Source organism: Chiloscyllium punctatum, chromosome 3, assembly GCF_047496795.1.
Source record: "Chiloscyllium punctatum isolate Juve2018m chromosome 3, sChiPun1.3, whole genome shotgun sequence".
Lineage (NCBI taxonomy): Eukaryota > Metazoa > Chordata > Chondrichthyes > Orectolobiformes > Hemiscylliidae > Chiloscyllium > Chiloscyllium punctatum.
The window spans coordinates 106386292-106404030 of record NC_092741.1 but is presented as its reverse complement, the minus strand read 5'-3'; the positions used below and the strand labels follow the sequence as shown (position 1 = coordinate 106404030).

Sequence of the window (17739 nt, the reverse complement as noted above, 5' to 3'; positions counted from 1 at the left end):
TGACTGAGGTGTCATGGGGGACCATGTTGGGGCAAATGATCATATTCTATTAGTTTTAAAATAATAATGGAAAAAGATAGACCAGAATTTTGATGGTATTAGGCAAGAACTTTCGCAAGTTGACTGGGGTGGATATTCGCAGTTAAAGGGATGACTTGAGAGTGAGAAGTCTTCAAAAATGAGATAATGAGAGCCCAGAGGCAGTATGTTCCTGTTAAGATGAAGAGCAAGACTGGTAGGTGTATGGAATTCTGGATGACTAAAATAACTGATGTTCTGGTTGAGAATAAGAAGGAAGCATATGTCGGGTATAGAGAGGAGGGATCGAATGAAGGGCAGTAGGGATATACTTAAGAGAGAAATCAGCATGGCAAAAAGGGACATGAGAACACTTTGACAAATAGGGTTAAAGAGAATCCAAAGGGTTTCTTCAAATACATTAAAGACAAAAGAGTAACGAGAGGGAGAAGAGGGCCCCTTAAAGATCGGCAAGGCCACCTGTGTGTGCAACTGCAGGAGATCGGAGAGCTCCTAAACGAGTATTTTGTATCAGAGTTTACTGTGGAGAAGGATATAGAAGTTGACAATTTGTGGAAATAAATAGCGATATCATGAAAAGTGTCCATATTACAGAGGAGGAAGTCCTGATTGTCTTAAACTCATAAAGGTGGATGAATCCCTGGACTGGAGACCTGTGACCAGTGCTGTGCTGCTGTGTCCACTGCTTTTTGTCATTTGTATAAATGATTGGATGTGAATATAACAGGTATGGTTAATATATTTGCAGATGACACCAAAATTGGTGGTGTAGTGAACAGTAACACATATTATCTAAGAGTACAACAGGACCATGATCTGATGGCCCGAGGAGTGGCAGATGGAGTTTAATCTAGATAAATGTGACATGCTACCTTTTGGAAGGGCAAATCAAGGCAGGTCTTATACACCTAACGGTATGGTTCTGAGTAGTATTGCTGAACAAAGGGACCCTTGAGTGCAATTCGTAGTTCCTTGAAAGTCGAGTTGCAGGTCGACAGAGTAGTGAAAAAGGCTTTTGGTACATTTTCCTTTATTAGTCAGTACATTAAGAGTAGAAGTTTAGAGGTTATGTTGTGCCTGTACAGGACATTGGTTCAGCCACTTTTGGAATACCACATTCAATTCTGGTTTCCATGCTATGAGAAGAATATTGTGAAACCTTAAAGGGTTCAGAAAAAGATGTTGCCAGGGTTGGAGGATTTGAGTGATCGGGGAGGCTGAATAGGCAGGGGCTATCCACCTGGAGCGTTTGAGGCAGAAGGGTGATCTTTATAAAATGACGAGGGGCATGGATAGGATAAATAGATAAGGTCTTTTCCCCAGGGTTGGAGAGTCCAAAACTAGAGGGCTTAAGTTTTTAAGGTGAGAGGACCATAAGACCATAAGATGTGGAAGTGGAAGGAGAAAGATTTAAAAGGGATTTAAGGGGCAACATTTTCACACTGATGGTGGTATGTGTTTGGAATGAGCTGTCAGAGGATGTGGTGGAAGCTGGTACAATTGCAGCATTTAAAAGGCATCTGAATGAGTATATGAATAGGAAGTTAAAACTCACACAACACCAGGTTATAGTCCAACATGTTTAATTGGAAGCACACTAGGTTTCGGAGCGTCGCTCCTTCGTCAGGTGGTAGTCCTCCTGATGAAGGAGCGACGCTCCGAAAGCTAGTGTGCTTCCAATTAAACCTGTTGGACTATAACCTGGTGTTGTGTGATTTTTAACTTTGTACACCCCGGTCCAACACCGGCATCTCCAAATCATGAACAGGAAGGGTTTGGAGGGATACAGACCCTGTGCTGGGGAATGGGACTAGATGAATTTAGGATATCTAATCGGCATGGAAGAGTTGGACCGACGGGCCTGTGTCATGCTGTACATCTCTATACATATGAAGGATTAAGATGTCTCTGTGAATGTGCTATGGATGCGCATAATTTTAACCTGAGAATTCAACACTTGTAATATACTATTACTTCAAAGCATCTGAGACCAACTTGAAATCCCTGACAAGTAAGTAATAAATACCAGTGTTTGTTTCATATGATGCTCAGAATTGTAAAGTTGACTGCTGTGTTTTTTATTTTCCTTTTGTAGGCTCTGAACTTGCCTTTCCTCCTGCTGCCTACGATTGTTCAGTCTGCAGTAAAACCTTTCAGATTCTTTACAAAAATGAAGAGATCATGGTTAATGATGTGCTACTCCTCAAAGTTAAAATGTTACTTGATGAAAAAAAGGTAAAAAAGAATTTAACTCCAGATTCTACTTGAATATTTTTGGTAATTATCTTAAATTAACCCATTAATATAAAATAAAATAGAGATATTGTAAACTTGATTTATGCTACCTGACAATAGCAACAACTTGCATTTACCTCATCCCTTTAATATTGAAAATCATCCCAAGGAGCTTCTTGGAAACCAAACGAAAAGATTTGATGAGAGTGCCTAACACCTTGGTCATGCACTTGATTTTCAATTTATCATGTTTTGAAGAGGACACATTGGACAGCATAGACCTGGATGGACAAAACCCTTGTCATAGAGTTATAGAGTCATAGAGATGTACAGCATGGAAACAGACCCTTCGGTCCAACCTGTCCATGCCGACCAGATATCCCAACCTAATCTAGTCCCACTTGCCAGCACCCAGCCCATATCCCTCCAAACCCTTCCTATTGATATACCCATCCAAATGGCTCTTAAATGTTGCAATTGTACCAGCCTCCACCACTTCTTCTGGCAGCTCATTCCGTACACATACCACCCTCTGTATGAAAAAGTTGCCCCTTAGGTCTCTTTTATATCTTTCCTCTCTCACCCTAAACCTATGCCCTCTAGTCTGGACTCCCTGACTCCAGGGAAAGGACTTTGCCTATTTACCCTATCCATGCCCTTCATAATTTTGTAGACCTCTATAAGATCACCCTTCAGCCTCTGACGCTCCAGGGAAAACAATCCCAGCCTATTCAACCTCTCCCTATAGCTCAAATCCTCCAACCCTGGCAACATCCTTGTAAATCTTTTCTGAACCCTTTCAAGTTTCACAACATCTTTCCGATAGGAAGGAGACCAGAATTGCATGCAATATTCCAACAGTGGCCTAACCAATGTCCTGTACAGCCGCAACATGACCTCCCAACCCCTGTACTCAGTACTCTCACCAATAAAGGAAAACATACCAAACGCCATCTTCACTATCCTATCTACCTGTGACTCCACTTTCAAGGAGCTATGAACCTGCACTCCAAGGTCTCTTTGTTCAGCAACACTCCCTAGGACCTTACCGTTAAGTGTATAAGTCCTGCTAAGATTTGCTTTCCCAAAATGCAGCACCTCACATTTATCTGAATTAAACTCCATCTGCCACTTCTCTGCCCATTGGCCCATCTGGTCAAAATCCTGTTGTTAACCTGAGGTAACCCTCTTCGCTGTCCACTACACCTCCAATTTTGGTGTCATCTGCAAACGTATTAACTATACCTGTTATGATCGCATCCAAATCATTTATATAAATGACAAAAAGAGGATCCAGCACCAACCCTTGTGGCACTCCACTGGTCACAGGCCTCCATTCTGAAAAACAACCCTCCACCACCACCCTCTGTCTTCCTCCTTTGAGCCAGTTCTGTATCCAAGCTGAGCACAGCTGTAATGCTATCCCTTATCAAAAATGCCACCCCCCCCCCCTCCTCTCTTGCATCCCTTTCTATCTTCCTGTAGCATTTGTATCCTGGAACATTAAGCTGCCAGTCCTGCCCATCCCTGAGCCATGTTTCTGTAATTGGTATGATATCCCAGTCCCATGTTCCTAACCATGCCCTGAGTTCATCTGCCTTCCCTGTTAGGCCCCTTGCATTGAAATAAATGCAGTTTAATTTATTAGTCCTACCTTGTCCCTGCCTGCCCTGACTGTTTGACTCATTTCTGTTCTCAACTGTACCAGTCTCAGATTGATCTCTGTCCTCACTATCTCCCTGGGTCCCAAAACCACCCCCTGCCACCGCCTTACTAGTTTAAATCCTTCCGAGCAGCTGTAGCAAATATCCCTGCCAGTATATTAGTCCCCTTCCAATTTAGGTGCAATCCGTCCTTCTTATACAGGTCACTTCTACCCTTATCCCATACACCAGCTCCTCAGCCATGCTTTAATCTGCTCTATCCTCCTATTCCTGCCCTCACTAGCTCGTAGCACCGTTGTTTTGTCAAAAAGATGGGAAAGAAATAAACCTGGTGATTGCATGCTATTAAAGCTCACCTTTCTTTGCTTAATGGGATGTCGGCATGTAAATAAGACCAATGCTTGTTGTCCATCTCAAGCGGTGGGAAACTACTGTGACCATTGTCATTGATAAATGAATTCTCACCTGGAGAAACTTTGAATAAGGGATAACAAACATTGATTTTTTTTTCGAGGCAAGTTATATCTGGTTGTTCTGATTTACTTGCTTAAAGTAACAGAGGTGGTTAGTAAGGGTTGAATTGTGGATCAGGTTAAGGGGCCAAATGGCCTCATCCTTCTATTTATAGGCAGGAAGGAAACCGGTCATCTTTATGTGGTGTGTTCAATGTGTATCAGCCTCACAGCAATGCATTTGATTCTTAACTACTCTCTGAAATGGCCTACCAAGTCACTTAGTTCGAGGGCAAATAGCAATGGGCAAAAAAAAAAGGTACTGAGGAGACTGTGCCTAAAATCTGTGGAGTGCAGAAAAAGGAGAGATGAACTATACTTTGAGCGGTCAAAAGGGTTGATGGACGAAGGATACTTTCCATGACTCAATTTTCTAGAACCAGGGGATAGTCTCAATAAAAGCTAGGTTATTTATGTCTTAAATGAGGAGAAAGTTGGGTGATGAATATTTGGGATGAAAGGATTTCCATGCGAAGAAAGGTTAGCATATTGGGGCTACATTTGTGGGAATTTAGATAGTAGAGAGGGGAACTTTTTGAATATACACACCTCTGAGGGGCATAGTTTAACAATAAACAATGTTACTATTCCAGAGGACTATGGTGTGACTTGCTCATTGACTATGTTCAAGATAGATAGCAACAGATTTCTAGATATTAAGAAATATCAAGGCATTTTAGAATAGTGTAGGAAAGTCATTGAGGTAAATCGGCCAGGATCTAATTGAATAGTGGAGCAAGTTCAAAGGAATGAATGGGCTATTCCTGCTTCTATATTCCTAGAAACCACAATCTAGTTGAATGGTGAAGCAGGCTTGAGAGAACAAAAGAAAATAGAACATCAACATGGAGCAGGAAGAGCCGAATCTGTTTCTTGAACTGCACTTCTATTTAATAAGTTTATGATTGATAACCAGAAATCCACATTTTCACCCCTTCCTTTGCCAGAAATCTATCCACCTCTGCCTTAGAAATGTTCAAAGATTCTGCTTCCTGTATCATTTCAGGAAAAGCGATCCCATCTGAAGTGGAGATGAGTTTTTGTAGAAGCATGTAGAATTTGAAAAGGACAGCGATAACTGTGACATATACTTGACTAAGGGATGGGAGGCAAAAAGATGGCAAAAGCTTTTTTTCCACTAGCAAGAAGTAGATTAGATTACTTACAGTGTGGAAACAGGCCCTTCGGCCCAACAAGTCCACACCGATCCTCCGAAGAGCAACCCACCCAGACCCATTCCCCTACATTAATCCCTTCACCTAACCTGCAGGCAATTTAGCATGCCAATTCACCTAACCTGCACATGTTTTTGGACTGTGGGAGGAAACCAGAGCACCCGGTGAAAACCCACACAGTCACGGGGAGAATGTGCAAACGTTACACAGTCCTTGTGGATTCGAGGTCTTGCTTTCACATTGAGAATAACCTCCATCGTGTTGTGTGGCACTTTCACCATAATAAATGGGACAGGCTTCGAACAGATCTAGCACCTCAAGACTGGGCATTCACGTGGTGTGTGAGCCATCAACAGCAGCAGACCAGCGTAATCTGTAACCCCATGGCCCAGAATATCCTGAACTCAACTATTCATATCAAGCCAGGGAATCAACCCTGGCTCATGGGAGGGCATGTCAGGAGCAGCACCAAACATACCTGAAACTGAGGTGTCAACCTGGTGAAGCCACCAAACAGGACTACTTGCATGCCAAAGGAGCAAGTGATACACAAAGCTAAACAATCCCACAACAGATCAGGTCTAAGCTCTGCAGACCTGCCACATCCAGTTGTGAATGGTGGTGAACAATTAAACAACTCACTGGAGGATACGGCTTCACAAATATCCCTAACCTCAATGATGGCACAGTCCTGCAAATCAGTGCAAAAGATACGACTGAAGCTTCTGCAGCAATTTTCAGCCAGAAGTGCTGAGTGGATGAACCATGTCAGTCTCCTCTAATGGTCCCCAGCGTTGCAGATGTCAGTTCTCAGCCAATTCGCTTCACTCCATGTGATATCAAGAAATGGTTGGAGGCACTGAATACTGCAAAGGCTATGAGCCCTGACAACATTCTGGCAATAGTACTGAGGGTTGCTGCTCCAAAACTTGCCACTCACCTAGCCAAGCTGCTCCAGTACAGTTACAACACTGGCATCTACTCGACAATGTGGAAAATTGCCCAAGTATGTCCTGTTCATAAAAAGCAGGATAAATCCAATCTAGCCAATTATTGCCCCATCAGTCTACCCTTGATCATCCGTAAAATGATAGAATGTGTCATCAACAGTGCTATGAAGCAGCACCTGCTCAGCAGTACCTCATGCAGTGATGCCTAGCTTGTGTTCTGTCAGGGCCAGTCAGTTCCCGATCTCATTACATCCTTGATTCAAACATGGATAAAAAACCTGAATTCCAGACATGAGGTAAGAGTGACAGCCCTTGACATTAAGGCTTTGTTTGACTGAGTGTGGCATTAGGAGTTCTAGCAAAACTGAAATAAATGGGTATCAAGGCGACTCTCCACTACAGAGTCATACCTGACACATAGGAAGATAGTCATGGTTGTTGGAGGTCAGTCATCTCAGCTCTAGGACATCTCTGCAGGAATTCCTCAGGGTAATATCTTAGTCCCAACCATCTTCAGCTGCTTCATCAATGACCATGTCTCCATTGTAAGGTCAGAAGTGGGGATGTTCGCTGATGATTCCATAATGTTCAGCACCATTCACACCACCTCAGATACTGAAGCAATCCATGTTCAAATGCAATAAGAGCTGGACAATATCCAGGCTTAGGCTGACAAGTGGCAAGTAACATTTGCACCACGTAAATGCCAGGCTATGACTATCATCAACAAGAGACAATCTAACCACCGCCCCTTGACATTAAATGATGTTACCATTACTGAATCCTCCACTATCAACATCCTGGGAGTTATCATTGATCAGAAACTTAAATGGACTCACCACATAAATGCAGGGGCTGTAACATCATGTCAGAGGTTAGGAATAACTCACCACCTGACTCCCAAAAGCCTGCACAGGTCAGGAGTGTGATGGAATACCCTTCACTTGCCCCAACACTACTCAAGATGCTTGCCACTCTTAGTGGTGAACATTGAAATCCCCCACCCAATGTACTCAAAATATGTCATCCTCAGTGCTACCTCTAAATCTTGTGAGATAGTCTTATGAGATATTGTGTTATAGGTTATCTTTATGAACTCACTCACCAGCACACTATATTTTACTACATTTTTTCACCTTATCAGCCCTTGCTACAAGCAGTGTTTACCTCTGAATTAACGTAGCATACAGAACGATACCATCCCCATGAATTATACAAAACATTATAAGATTAATCAACCCTTACCAACCATCTCCTGTACCTTTTAAATACCTATTAACTGGGCCATTATCCCTTTAACTGACAAAACAACACTTCCATGAAATTGTGTGAATGAATGTAACTCATACCGGCAAATAGTAAACAAATTTCACAACCTGAATGTAGTAATCAGTTTAATATCCTTAATTCTTTTATTACGTACAGGTACAATTTCTAATTTACTTAGAGCATATAGGCCTAGTGTTTTTACTAAGTTAAAATAGAATAAGATGAAGGGCTTTTGCCCGAAACGTCGATTTCGAAGCTACTTGGATGCTGCCTGAACTGCTGTGCTCTTCCAGCACCACTAATCCAGAATCTGGTTTCCAGCATCTGCAGTCATTGTTTTTACCTCTAAAATGGAATAAGGACTAGCATCACCTAATTTTGCAAGCAGACTGGACACACAATCTTAATTCTATCAGAGGTAGCAGCCAGCATTTAGCATGTTTCAACCCCTTTCATGTCTCCCAGGACAGAAGCCTTCCAAATTTTTGTGTACTATAGATGAGAGTCTAACACAATAGTAATGGAATTTTAATATATATAACAACTTGCCCCCCATCCCCTCTTGCCCCCCTCGCACACCCCTCCCTCACTGCCCCTCTCTAGCCACCCTCCCCTCCCTCAAACCCCTTGGCCCTGCCTCCCCCCATCACCCACCTCCCTGCCACTCAAACTCCTTGCCCCGACCCCCTCTCTCTCTCGCGACCCCCTCTCTCTCTCTCGCGCCCCCCCCCCCCCTCTCTGTTAAAATTTGAAATAAGATGTGGTGTGCAAAGGAGAAAAAAAGAGTTTTCTAGGGCCACAATATGATTTGATAATAGCAGCCACACTGTCAGTGAAGTGGTTTCTGAAGGGAAAATGCTGCTAAAAATCATCCAGTGTGAGGGCTTAAATAAATGCAAATTGCCATATTTGAATAAAGTTTCAATCAAGTGATCTCTGCGCCATCAGTCATTCCAGGCTTGTGGATGGAATTTAGTTTAGTAAATATCGACTGTCCGAGGTGAGTATAAACAGTATAGCTGAGGGAAAATAATTTTTGATCATGCAATATTTACCATATTTTATTGTAAGTGGTGTAACTAATATTAATGTGAGTATAGTTCTGTATTTTAGTAAGAAGTTAAATTAATAAAAAGAAGCACAATTGATATCCAATTAAAGCTTTGCTCATTTTTGTAAATCATAGTGTTTGTCACATTGAAAGTGGTTTGAGTTAAGGAAGTCAAAATAAATCTTGATTTTATATCTAGATTGAAGAATCCCTGAATGAGATGGATTTCCAGTTGTCTTTAGATCTCAACTTCACTGACAAAGACTTTGCGTGAGTATTCATCAATAGGTTAGGATTATTATGTTCTATTACTTTAAAATAATAATACCAATTATTGTGGGCATGTATTCTACAGGTAACCTTTGTGGTTATTATAAATAAATTTTCACTTTGTTTCTGGAATCTGGGTGAAATGGCAAGTTTCTCAAGTTGGTGTAGTTTCTCCTTAAACTAAGGTAATGAGAATTCAGTCCTCTGTCATTTCATTAGTTTAGGTTCTCCTCCAGTTGTCTGATTGCCTGGTTTTGACAGAAGTCAGTTGTGTTTTATTCATTCACAGGAAGTGGTAATGTTGGCTAAGTTGAACAACTATTACTCTTACCTAGTTTTTAAGAAGGTGGTAGTGAGCTGCCTCTTGAACTGTTTCAGTCCATTTCATGTAGGTCCATCTATAATGCTATTAGGAAGAGAGTTCCAGGATTTTAACCAGTAACAATGCAGTATTTCTAAATCATCAGGATGGTGCAGGGCTCCGAGTGGATCTTACAGCTCATAGTGTTCCTGTGTTTCTTTTGCTGATTTCCAGTGGTTCCCACTGTATTACCTAATAACGCAGCAATGTAACCTGAAAAGATATGAAGTGAAATTCTCATAAATTGGAACAAATCTCCATGTCTTGACCATTATATTTTCTCTTCCCTCAAAAGAGCACCAATCGAAGCATCATTTGTGTGAGTTGGTGATTTATTTCGCAGTAGACGAAGCATACCAATTGCCAATTGCAATCCATCCATGCAGTGAAGTATGAAATGATGCACGTTGGTTGGAACAGTACTGTACAACAATATAAAATAACCGAATGCGCACAGATCATTGAAGGTGGCGCAGGGCAAGTGGTGAGAACAGCTCGGCTTTATTAATCAGGGCATAGAGTAAAAGAGCAAATCGGTAATGTTGAATTTGTACAAAACACTTATTAGACCTGAGTGGAGTAATATGTACAGTTGTGGGTGCGACATTATAGGAAGTAGGCAAGTTGAGAGTGTGTGGAAGCAATTTATTAGAATTGTTCAAAGTTTGAGAAAATTCAGTTATTAGGATAGATTGAAAATGTTGAGACTATTCTCCTTGGAGAAAGTAAGGCTGAGGAGAGATCCAGTTGGGATTTACAAAACCATGACAGGCTGGTCAGTAGATAGGAAGAAGCTGTTCCTGCATGTAAAAGTAGCAATAATGAGAGAGGGGTTAGATTCAAAGTTACGTTCAAATGAAGCAAGGGTGATGTAGATTAGATTAGATTCCCTACAGTTATGGAAACAGGCCCTTCGGTCCAACAAGTTCACGTTGACCATCCGAAAAGTAATCCACCCAGACCCATTCCCCTACCCTATATTTATTCCTGACTAATGCACCTAACACTATGGGCAATTTAACTTGGCCAATTCACCTGACCTGCACATCTTTGGATTGTGGGAGGAAACCGGAGCACCCGGAGAAAATCCACGGAGACATGGGGAGAATTGCAAACTCCACACAGTTACCGGAGGAAGGAATCGAACCCATGTCTATGGTGATGTGAGGCAGCAGTGCTCGCACTGAGCCCGTGCCATGTAAGAAACAACTTTTTCACACAGCAAGTTGTAAGGGTATAAATGCATTACCTGGAAATGTGGTGAAGGCAGGTTCAGTTGAGGTATTCAAGAGGCCATTGGATTGTTATTTTGATGGTGTTGGTGTGCAGGGATATTAGGGAAAAGACAGGAGATTAGCACTAGACATTCAAGCTGGTGGAGGCATGATGGGCCTATGATTCTATTAAAATATAGCTGGGAGGGCTGGAACATGATATAGATAGATAGAATTAGTATCTGACTTTCCAACAATGTATTTTTGTTTGAGTAGCTTTTCTTTTTTCTTTATCCTATTGCAGCCATTCTGTTACCATTCTCCTTTTCTAGCTGTTTTGATGCTTTACCTACTGAATTCTGACCTCTTAATTTGATTGGATAAAAAAATTGTTTAAATGAGTACATGAATGACAAAAAAAAATTGGGGTGCTACTTTCCTTTATCTATATTAATAAGGCAGACGTGAATTCTCAACGTGCAATTTCAGAGGTTTGCAGATGTCTCAAAACTTGGACATATATTCAAAGGATGGCATGGCAGCTCAGTGGTTAACAATGTTGCCTCACAGCACCAGGGACCCAGGTTCGTGTGGAGTTTGAATGTTCTCCCCATGTCTGTGTGGGTTTCCTCCTAGAATCCAAACAAATGCAGGTTGGGTGAACTGGCATGCTAAATTGCCCATAGTGTTCAGGGATCTGTAGGTATCAGGGATAAATGTAGAGTAATAGGGTAGTGGAATGGTCCTAGGAGGGTTACTCTTCGGAGGGTCGGTGTGGACTGGTTGGACCAAATGGTCTGTTTCCAAACTGTAGGGATTGTATGATTCTCTTAGGGGTAAAAACAATGACTGCAGATGCTGGAAACCAGATTCTGGATTAGTGGTGCTGGAAGAGCACAGCAGTTCAGGCAGCATCCAAGTAGCTTCGAAATCGACGTTTCGGGCAAAAGCCCTTCATCAGGAATAAAGGCAGTGAGCCTGAAGCGGAGAGATAAGCTAGAGGAGGGTGGGGGTGGGGAGAAAGTAGCATAGAGTACAATGGGTGAGTGGGGGAGGGGATGAAGGTGATAGGTCAAGGAGGAGGGGGTGGAGTGGATAGGTGGAAAAGAAGATAGGCAGGTAGGACAAGTCCGGACAAGTTATGGGAACAGTTACTGAGCTGGAAGTTTAGAACTAGGGTGAGGTGGGGGAAGGGGAAATGAGGAAACTGTTGAAGTCCACATTGATGTCCTGGGGTTGAAGTGTTCCGAGGCGGAAGATGAGGCGTTCTTCCTCCAGGCGTCTGGTGGTGAGGGAGCAGCGGTGAAGGAGGCCCAGGACCTCCATGTCCTCGGCAGAGTGGGAGGGGGAGTTGAAATGTTGGGCCACGGGGTGGTGTGGTTGATTGGTGCGGGTGTCCCGGAGATGTTCCCTAAAGCGCTCTGCTAGGAGGCTCCCAGTCTCCCCAATGTAGAGGAGCCCGCATCAGGAGCAACGGATACAATAAATGATATTGGTGGATGTGCAAGTAAAACTTTGATGGATGTGGAAGGCTCCTTTAGGGCCTTTGGATAGAGGTGAGAGAGGAGGTGTGGGCGCAGGTTTTACAGTTCCTGCGGTGGCAGGGGAAAGTGCCAGAATGGGAGGGTGGGTTGTTTGGGGGCGTGGACCTGACCAGGTAGTCACGGAGGGAACGGTCTTTGCGGAAGGCGGAAAGGGGTGGGGAGGGAAATATATCCCTGGTAGTGGGGTCTGTTTGGAGGTGGCGGAACTGTCGGCGGGTGATTTGGTTTATGTGAAGGTTGGTAGGGTGGAAGGTGAGCACCAGGGGCGTTCTGTCCTTGTTAAGGTTGGAGGGGTGGGGTCTGAGGGCGAAGGTGCGGGATGTAGACAAGATGCGTTGAAGGGCATCTTTAACCACGTGGGAAGGGAAATTGCGGTCTCTAAAGAAGGAGGCCATCTGGTGTGTTCTGTGGTGGAACTGGTCCTCCTGGGAGCAGATCCGGCGGAGGCGGAGGAATTGGGAATACGGGATGGCGTTTTTGCAAGAGGTAGGGTGGGAACAGGTGTAATCCAGGTAGCTGTGGGAGTCGGTGGGTTTTTCTCTTGTTGACCATGAGGCATGAAATGGTAGACTTTCAGAGGATATAGGTTAAAAACAATGACTGCAGTCGCTGGAAACCAGATTTTGGATTAGTGGTGCTGGAAGAGCACAGCAGTTCAGGCAGCATCCGAGGAGCAGCAAAATTGAGGTTTCGGGCAAAAGCCCTTCATCAGGAATAAAGGCAGAGAGCCTGAAGCGTGGAGAGATAAGCTAGAGGAGGGTGGGGGTGGGGAGAAAGTAGCATGGAGTACAGTAGGTGCAGGGCAGAGGAAATGACCTGGGAGTTGCAGTGGGAGAGGGACTCCCTGAGATTCTTGTAGAGAGAGGAGGAAAACTTCTTCAAGGCAGGCATCCTTGCAAGAGGATTCGCAGTAGGGTTAAAATCAACTAGGTAAAATAGAATGGCAAACAAAATCAGTTTAAAACGGAAGTATGAAGTCATTCTGGTGCAAATAATGAGAAGAGGAAATGTATGATAAAGGATGCAATTCTAAAGCGAGTAAGGGACCATTGGGAAGGCTTTTGCGATCTTCGCCTTTTAGAAATAAAAGTATAGAGTAAAAAGGCAAAGGAGTTTAGATTAGATTAGATTCAGTACAGTGTGGAAACAGGCCCTTTTGCCCAACAAGTCCACACCGACCATCCGAACAGTAACCCACCCAGACCCATTTCCCTCTGACTAATGCACCTAAAACAATGGGCAGTTTAACGAGGCCAATTCACCTGACCTGCACATCTTTGGACTGTGGGAAGAAACCGGAGCACCCGGAAGACACTTACGCAGACACTGGGAGGATGTGCAAACTCCACACAGACAGTTGCCCGAGATCAGAATTGAACCTGGGACCCTGGTGCTGTGAGGCAGCAGTGCTAACCACTGAGCCACCGTGCCGCCCCAGTGTGTCACCCCCGAGGTGACATGAAAAAATATTTTTTTTAAAAACTTAGCATGTACTTAGGATCTGGAATGCACTACCTGAAGAGAGATTGAGTCATAGTTTTTAAAGGGGAATTAAATGATTCAGTGAAGAGAGATTTCAAGGGCCACATAACAAGGTAGCATGGGAGTAGATGAGTTGCTGTTGCAGAGAACTGATATGGACGCAATAGAGTAAATGGGCACCTTTCATGTTGTAACCATTCAGTGGTTCTCATAGAAAAAAAACATGATTCTTCAGTATTTGGGCAATGCAAATGTCTTTTATATTTAAATTTACTCTTATCTCGATCTAGAGTGGCCAACCTCATTTATGTAAGCTATTGCTCCCAATAAGGCTTAAAATGGCTCCTAGTTTGAATTGAATGGAATTAGATTTGTTGCCCCGGGTACTCACATGAGGAGAGTGATTATGGCGCCATCTTGGGTCTAAACGTACTGTTGTGAAGTTGGGTAGAATTCTTGAGGATTGAAAGGCAGTATGTTAGAATTTGATTTTTATAATATGATGGGGGGGGGGACGGACGGGAAGAGTGTGTGGTCCCTTTAAAAGGTGATTTTTTTTAATGCTTAGAGCTTTAAAAATGAGTGTCTGGGTAGCAGTTTCCCTTTTTGCACATGCTTGAATTGAAACATCTGTATCAAAAGACTATACTGTTAGCAGGCAAAGCAGCATTTTTATTAAGATAACAGATTTTTAAATTTAGCCAATTAATTTAAACTAGGCACTTGGAGACTAAGAACCAATTAAGTTTAAATCTGATGATTTTGACAACCTAGAATCGTTCTTATTGTAAAAAATTAATAGGTCATCAAAGGTATCAAAGAAGAGGGCATTTGAAAATCAACAGAGAAAACTGCCATCTGAAGAGATTAGCTCTCTCAGCTCTGAGTAACCATCATGTGACTAAAGGTACAGCAGCACTCTTAGCTAATATTCTTGACACAAAAATTTGAGGGAGAAAGGCATTCCTGAAAGATGATAAGCAAAGAGGGGAAAGAGCATTCCAGACAATGTATCCTGATCGTAATTTTGAGGGACTAAGTTCTAAATTTTTAAATGTATTTTAAATAATAGGACTTGTAATTATTGGAACAGGATGCCATTAGAATTTTGTTTTATTCAGAAAGAGTTAGAGGCGGAATTGTTCAGTTTGTTAATGGTTCTGTTCATTTGTTCTCTGCTGGTGTTAGATAAATAAATTATTACTTGTTGATTATAGAGTGAGTAAAAGGATTTCATTGCACTTAACCACTTCTTTATAACAGATTTGGGGGTGAGAGGTAGGTCATACCAATTTTCACACTTCCTTTAACAGATTATTAAGCAAGGCGAGCCTCTCTGGGTGTTTCAGTTTTAGTTATAAGAAGGAGGTTGATCTTTGCTTTATAACAGTACCTAGGAACAGATTCTTGAGTACAAATTCTATGGGGAGGGAAAAAAAATATAAAAGAATAAAAAATCCAGCATTAGAGACCTAATATAAAATCACAGTAATATATTAGAAAAATAAAGAAATAAAAAGTTCAGAATAACAGTCCTTCCACGATTGTACAGGTCGTCAACATAATTGGGTGTAATGCAATTGGCAGATTGTGGATGCTGTTTGGATAATGTAAACTTCCTAATGAACTGGTATAGCAATTTTCTGTAATGATCTTTCATAGCATGATTTTCTCAAGCATATTTCCATAACGCGAGGCTGCAGAAGAATGCAACTGTCGCATTATTACCAGAACACCCTGTATAATAGAATAATAAGGAAAATTTTTTAACAAAAGAGAAAGTGGTCCACTTCATGTCTCTGGTTTTGAGGACCTGACCACCTAGGCCAATGCTGCTGATAAACTGTCGCCGAAAGGAGTCACTGGCTGCAACTGAAAAGCGGTTACAGGCTGATCATCAGAATCCTGGGCCCAAACACTCCTCATTTTCAAAACCACCGCTGAAACAGTCTCGTCGAATGACTTACCAGGGTGCAGCCAAGATAAATGTAGTCGCAGGATGCTAAATTCTGTGGAGTAATTCATAATGTTAGCATGACAGCAAAATCCTGGAACAGCACTGCGGGCTTCCCTACACCCCAAGCAGTTCGAGAAGGCAGCTCACAACAATCTTCCTGAGTATTTCAGGATTGATAATAAATGTTGACTTCATTAGGAATAGTTTAAAATTTTAAGTGGAGAGCCTCACTTGTGAATTTTAATGGAGTAAAAGTTGATGATTTAGTAGAAGATGGTTGGAAGAAGAATTTCGATGCTGTTTCAGACTTGTGACTAATGTGTTTAGAAATGTTAGGCTGAAAGTTTCTGGAGCAGGAGGCCTCATGGTGTGCTTCATTGGAGTTCTTGCACACAATGTTGCTGGAAGTGACAATGGTGTGGAAAGGGAGCAGGATAAAAGGAACACACACAAACAATTGGAATCACCGATGTGTCTCCTTCACTAATAAAGTTTTTAAGGAATATGGAAGGACTGAGCAGCAAGGTGAATTAGTGGATAAATTCAATTTCAAGAAAGGTACAGGAAAATTGAGAGGAAAAAAGAAAACTGAATAAAGTAGAAAAATCATTCAAACATTTTACATTCCAAACATTTCCACCAAAAACTTTCTTAAATGAAAGAATATGTTTCCAAATGTTTAATTCACTTTTTGAACCAGAGGATGATTTGCAGCCATTAAAATGATCAGAATAAAATTTATAAAGCATTTTTAACAAAACAAAATGTTATAAAACTTTATAAAATAAAGTGGCACTGACTCAAACGAGAGTTCAGATAGCCAAGAGTTTGATTACATTGAAAATCGGGTACTTACATAGTTGGTTGCGAGGCGTAACTTTCTCTCATGGGTTTAGTGGGCAAATAAGATGCAAGAGCAGCAACTTAATAAAAATTTCTAGGAGTTTGAGTGAGGTGCAATTTCACTGAAGGGAAGAATATTGCAAATTAGCACTTATTTATGGATCATGGGGCACCGGTTTCTTGCCGTGAGTAACGAGCTGATTTTCCCATGAAGATTTGGTCATCAGATACTTATTTCTCGCATTCAATTTGATTCATTGTTGAAACATTGAGAAGTCAAAAACAATATTCTGGAAAAAAATAAGGAAACACAAAATTCTTCATGGGTTTGGAGGAAAGATAAAATTCAGATCTTTCACAAACATGTGTGAATCAAAATGTTTGACCCTTGCCATCCCACCAAATTGTTCATGGAATCTTCTGACTGTCTCAAAGATCTGTCCTTGGCCCCCTAATGTTTCATAACTTCATGGTGATGACATTCAAGAAATCCATATTAGGCTCTCAGCTGTACCTCACCATCACCTCTCTCAGTTTAATTTGTTACATATCAATTCTAACATAGCCAGATTTCATCTCTACCGTTACTGAAGCCCAGAACTTGCCTTTATTCCTTTAAATTTAAGATGGCTCATCCACCTAACTTCCACATTTTTGAACTGTGGGAGGAAACCAAAGCACCCAGAGGAAACCCACGCCAACACAGGGAGAATGTGCAAACTGCACACAGACAGTCACCCAAGGCTGGAATTGAACCTGGGTCCCTGCCACTGTGAGGCAGCAATGCTAACCACTGAGCCACTGTGCTGTCTGTAATGATCCCTTTCTTTTAAATTATTTGAGTGTACTTTCCCATTCCTATCTCTCTTACCTCTTTCCAGTCCTACAATGCAACTAGATATGCACATCCTTCTGAGTCTGGACTGTTGTACACTCCAAAATTTAATTATCCCATTATTTATGACCACACCTTCTGCATTCTGTGCCCTAATCTATGAAATTAGGACAACTCATCTCTCCCTCATCTCATCTGCTACTGAAGCCCATAACCTGCCTTTGGTCCTTTAAATTTAAGATGGCCCATCCACCTAACTTCCACATTTTTGGACTGTGGGAAGAAACTGAAGCACCCAGAGAACCAATTGCTTTATATCTTCTGTTGGTTTGTGGAAA

At 42.0% G+C, this 17739-nt stretch overlaps 1 protein-coding gene across 6 annotated transcripts in view; it reads left to right on the top strand.

Annotated features, from left to right (window-relative positions):
• fam135a (family with sequence similarity 135 member A) overlaps positions 1–17739 on the top strand; it is a 306374-nt gene that overhangs the window by 125782 nt on the left and 162853 nt on the right. For all 6 annotated transcript variants that reach the window (XM_072557991.1, XM_072557972.1, XM_072557981.1 and 3 more), the window contains 2 exons: positions 2135–2274; positions 9095–9165. In XM_072557991.1, coding sequence (XP_072414092.1) covers positions 2135–2274; positions 9095–9165 — 211 coding nt within the window. The remainder of the gene's footprint in view (positions 1–2134; positions 2275–9094; positions 9166–17739) is intronic.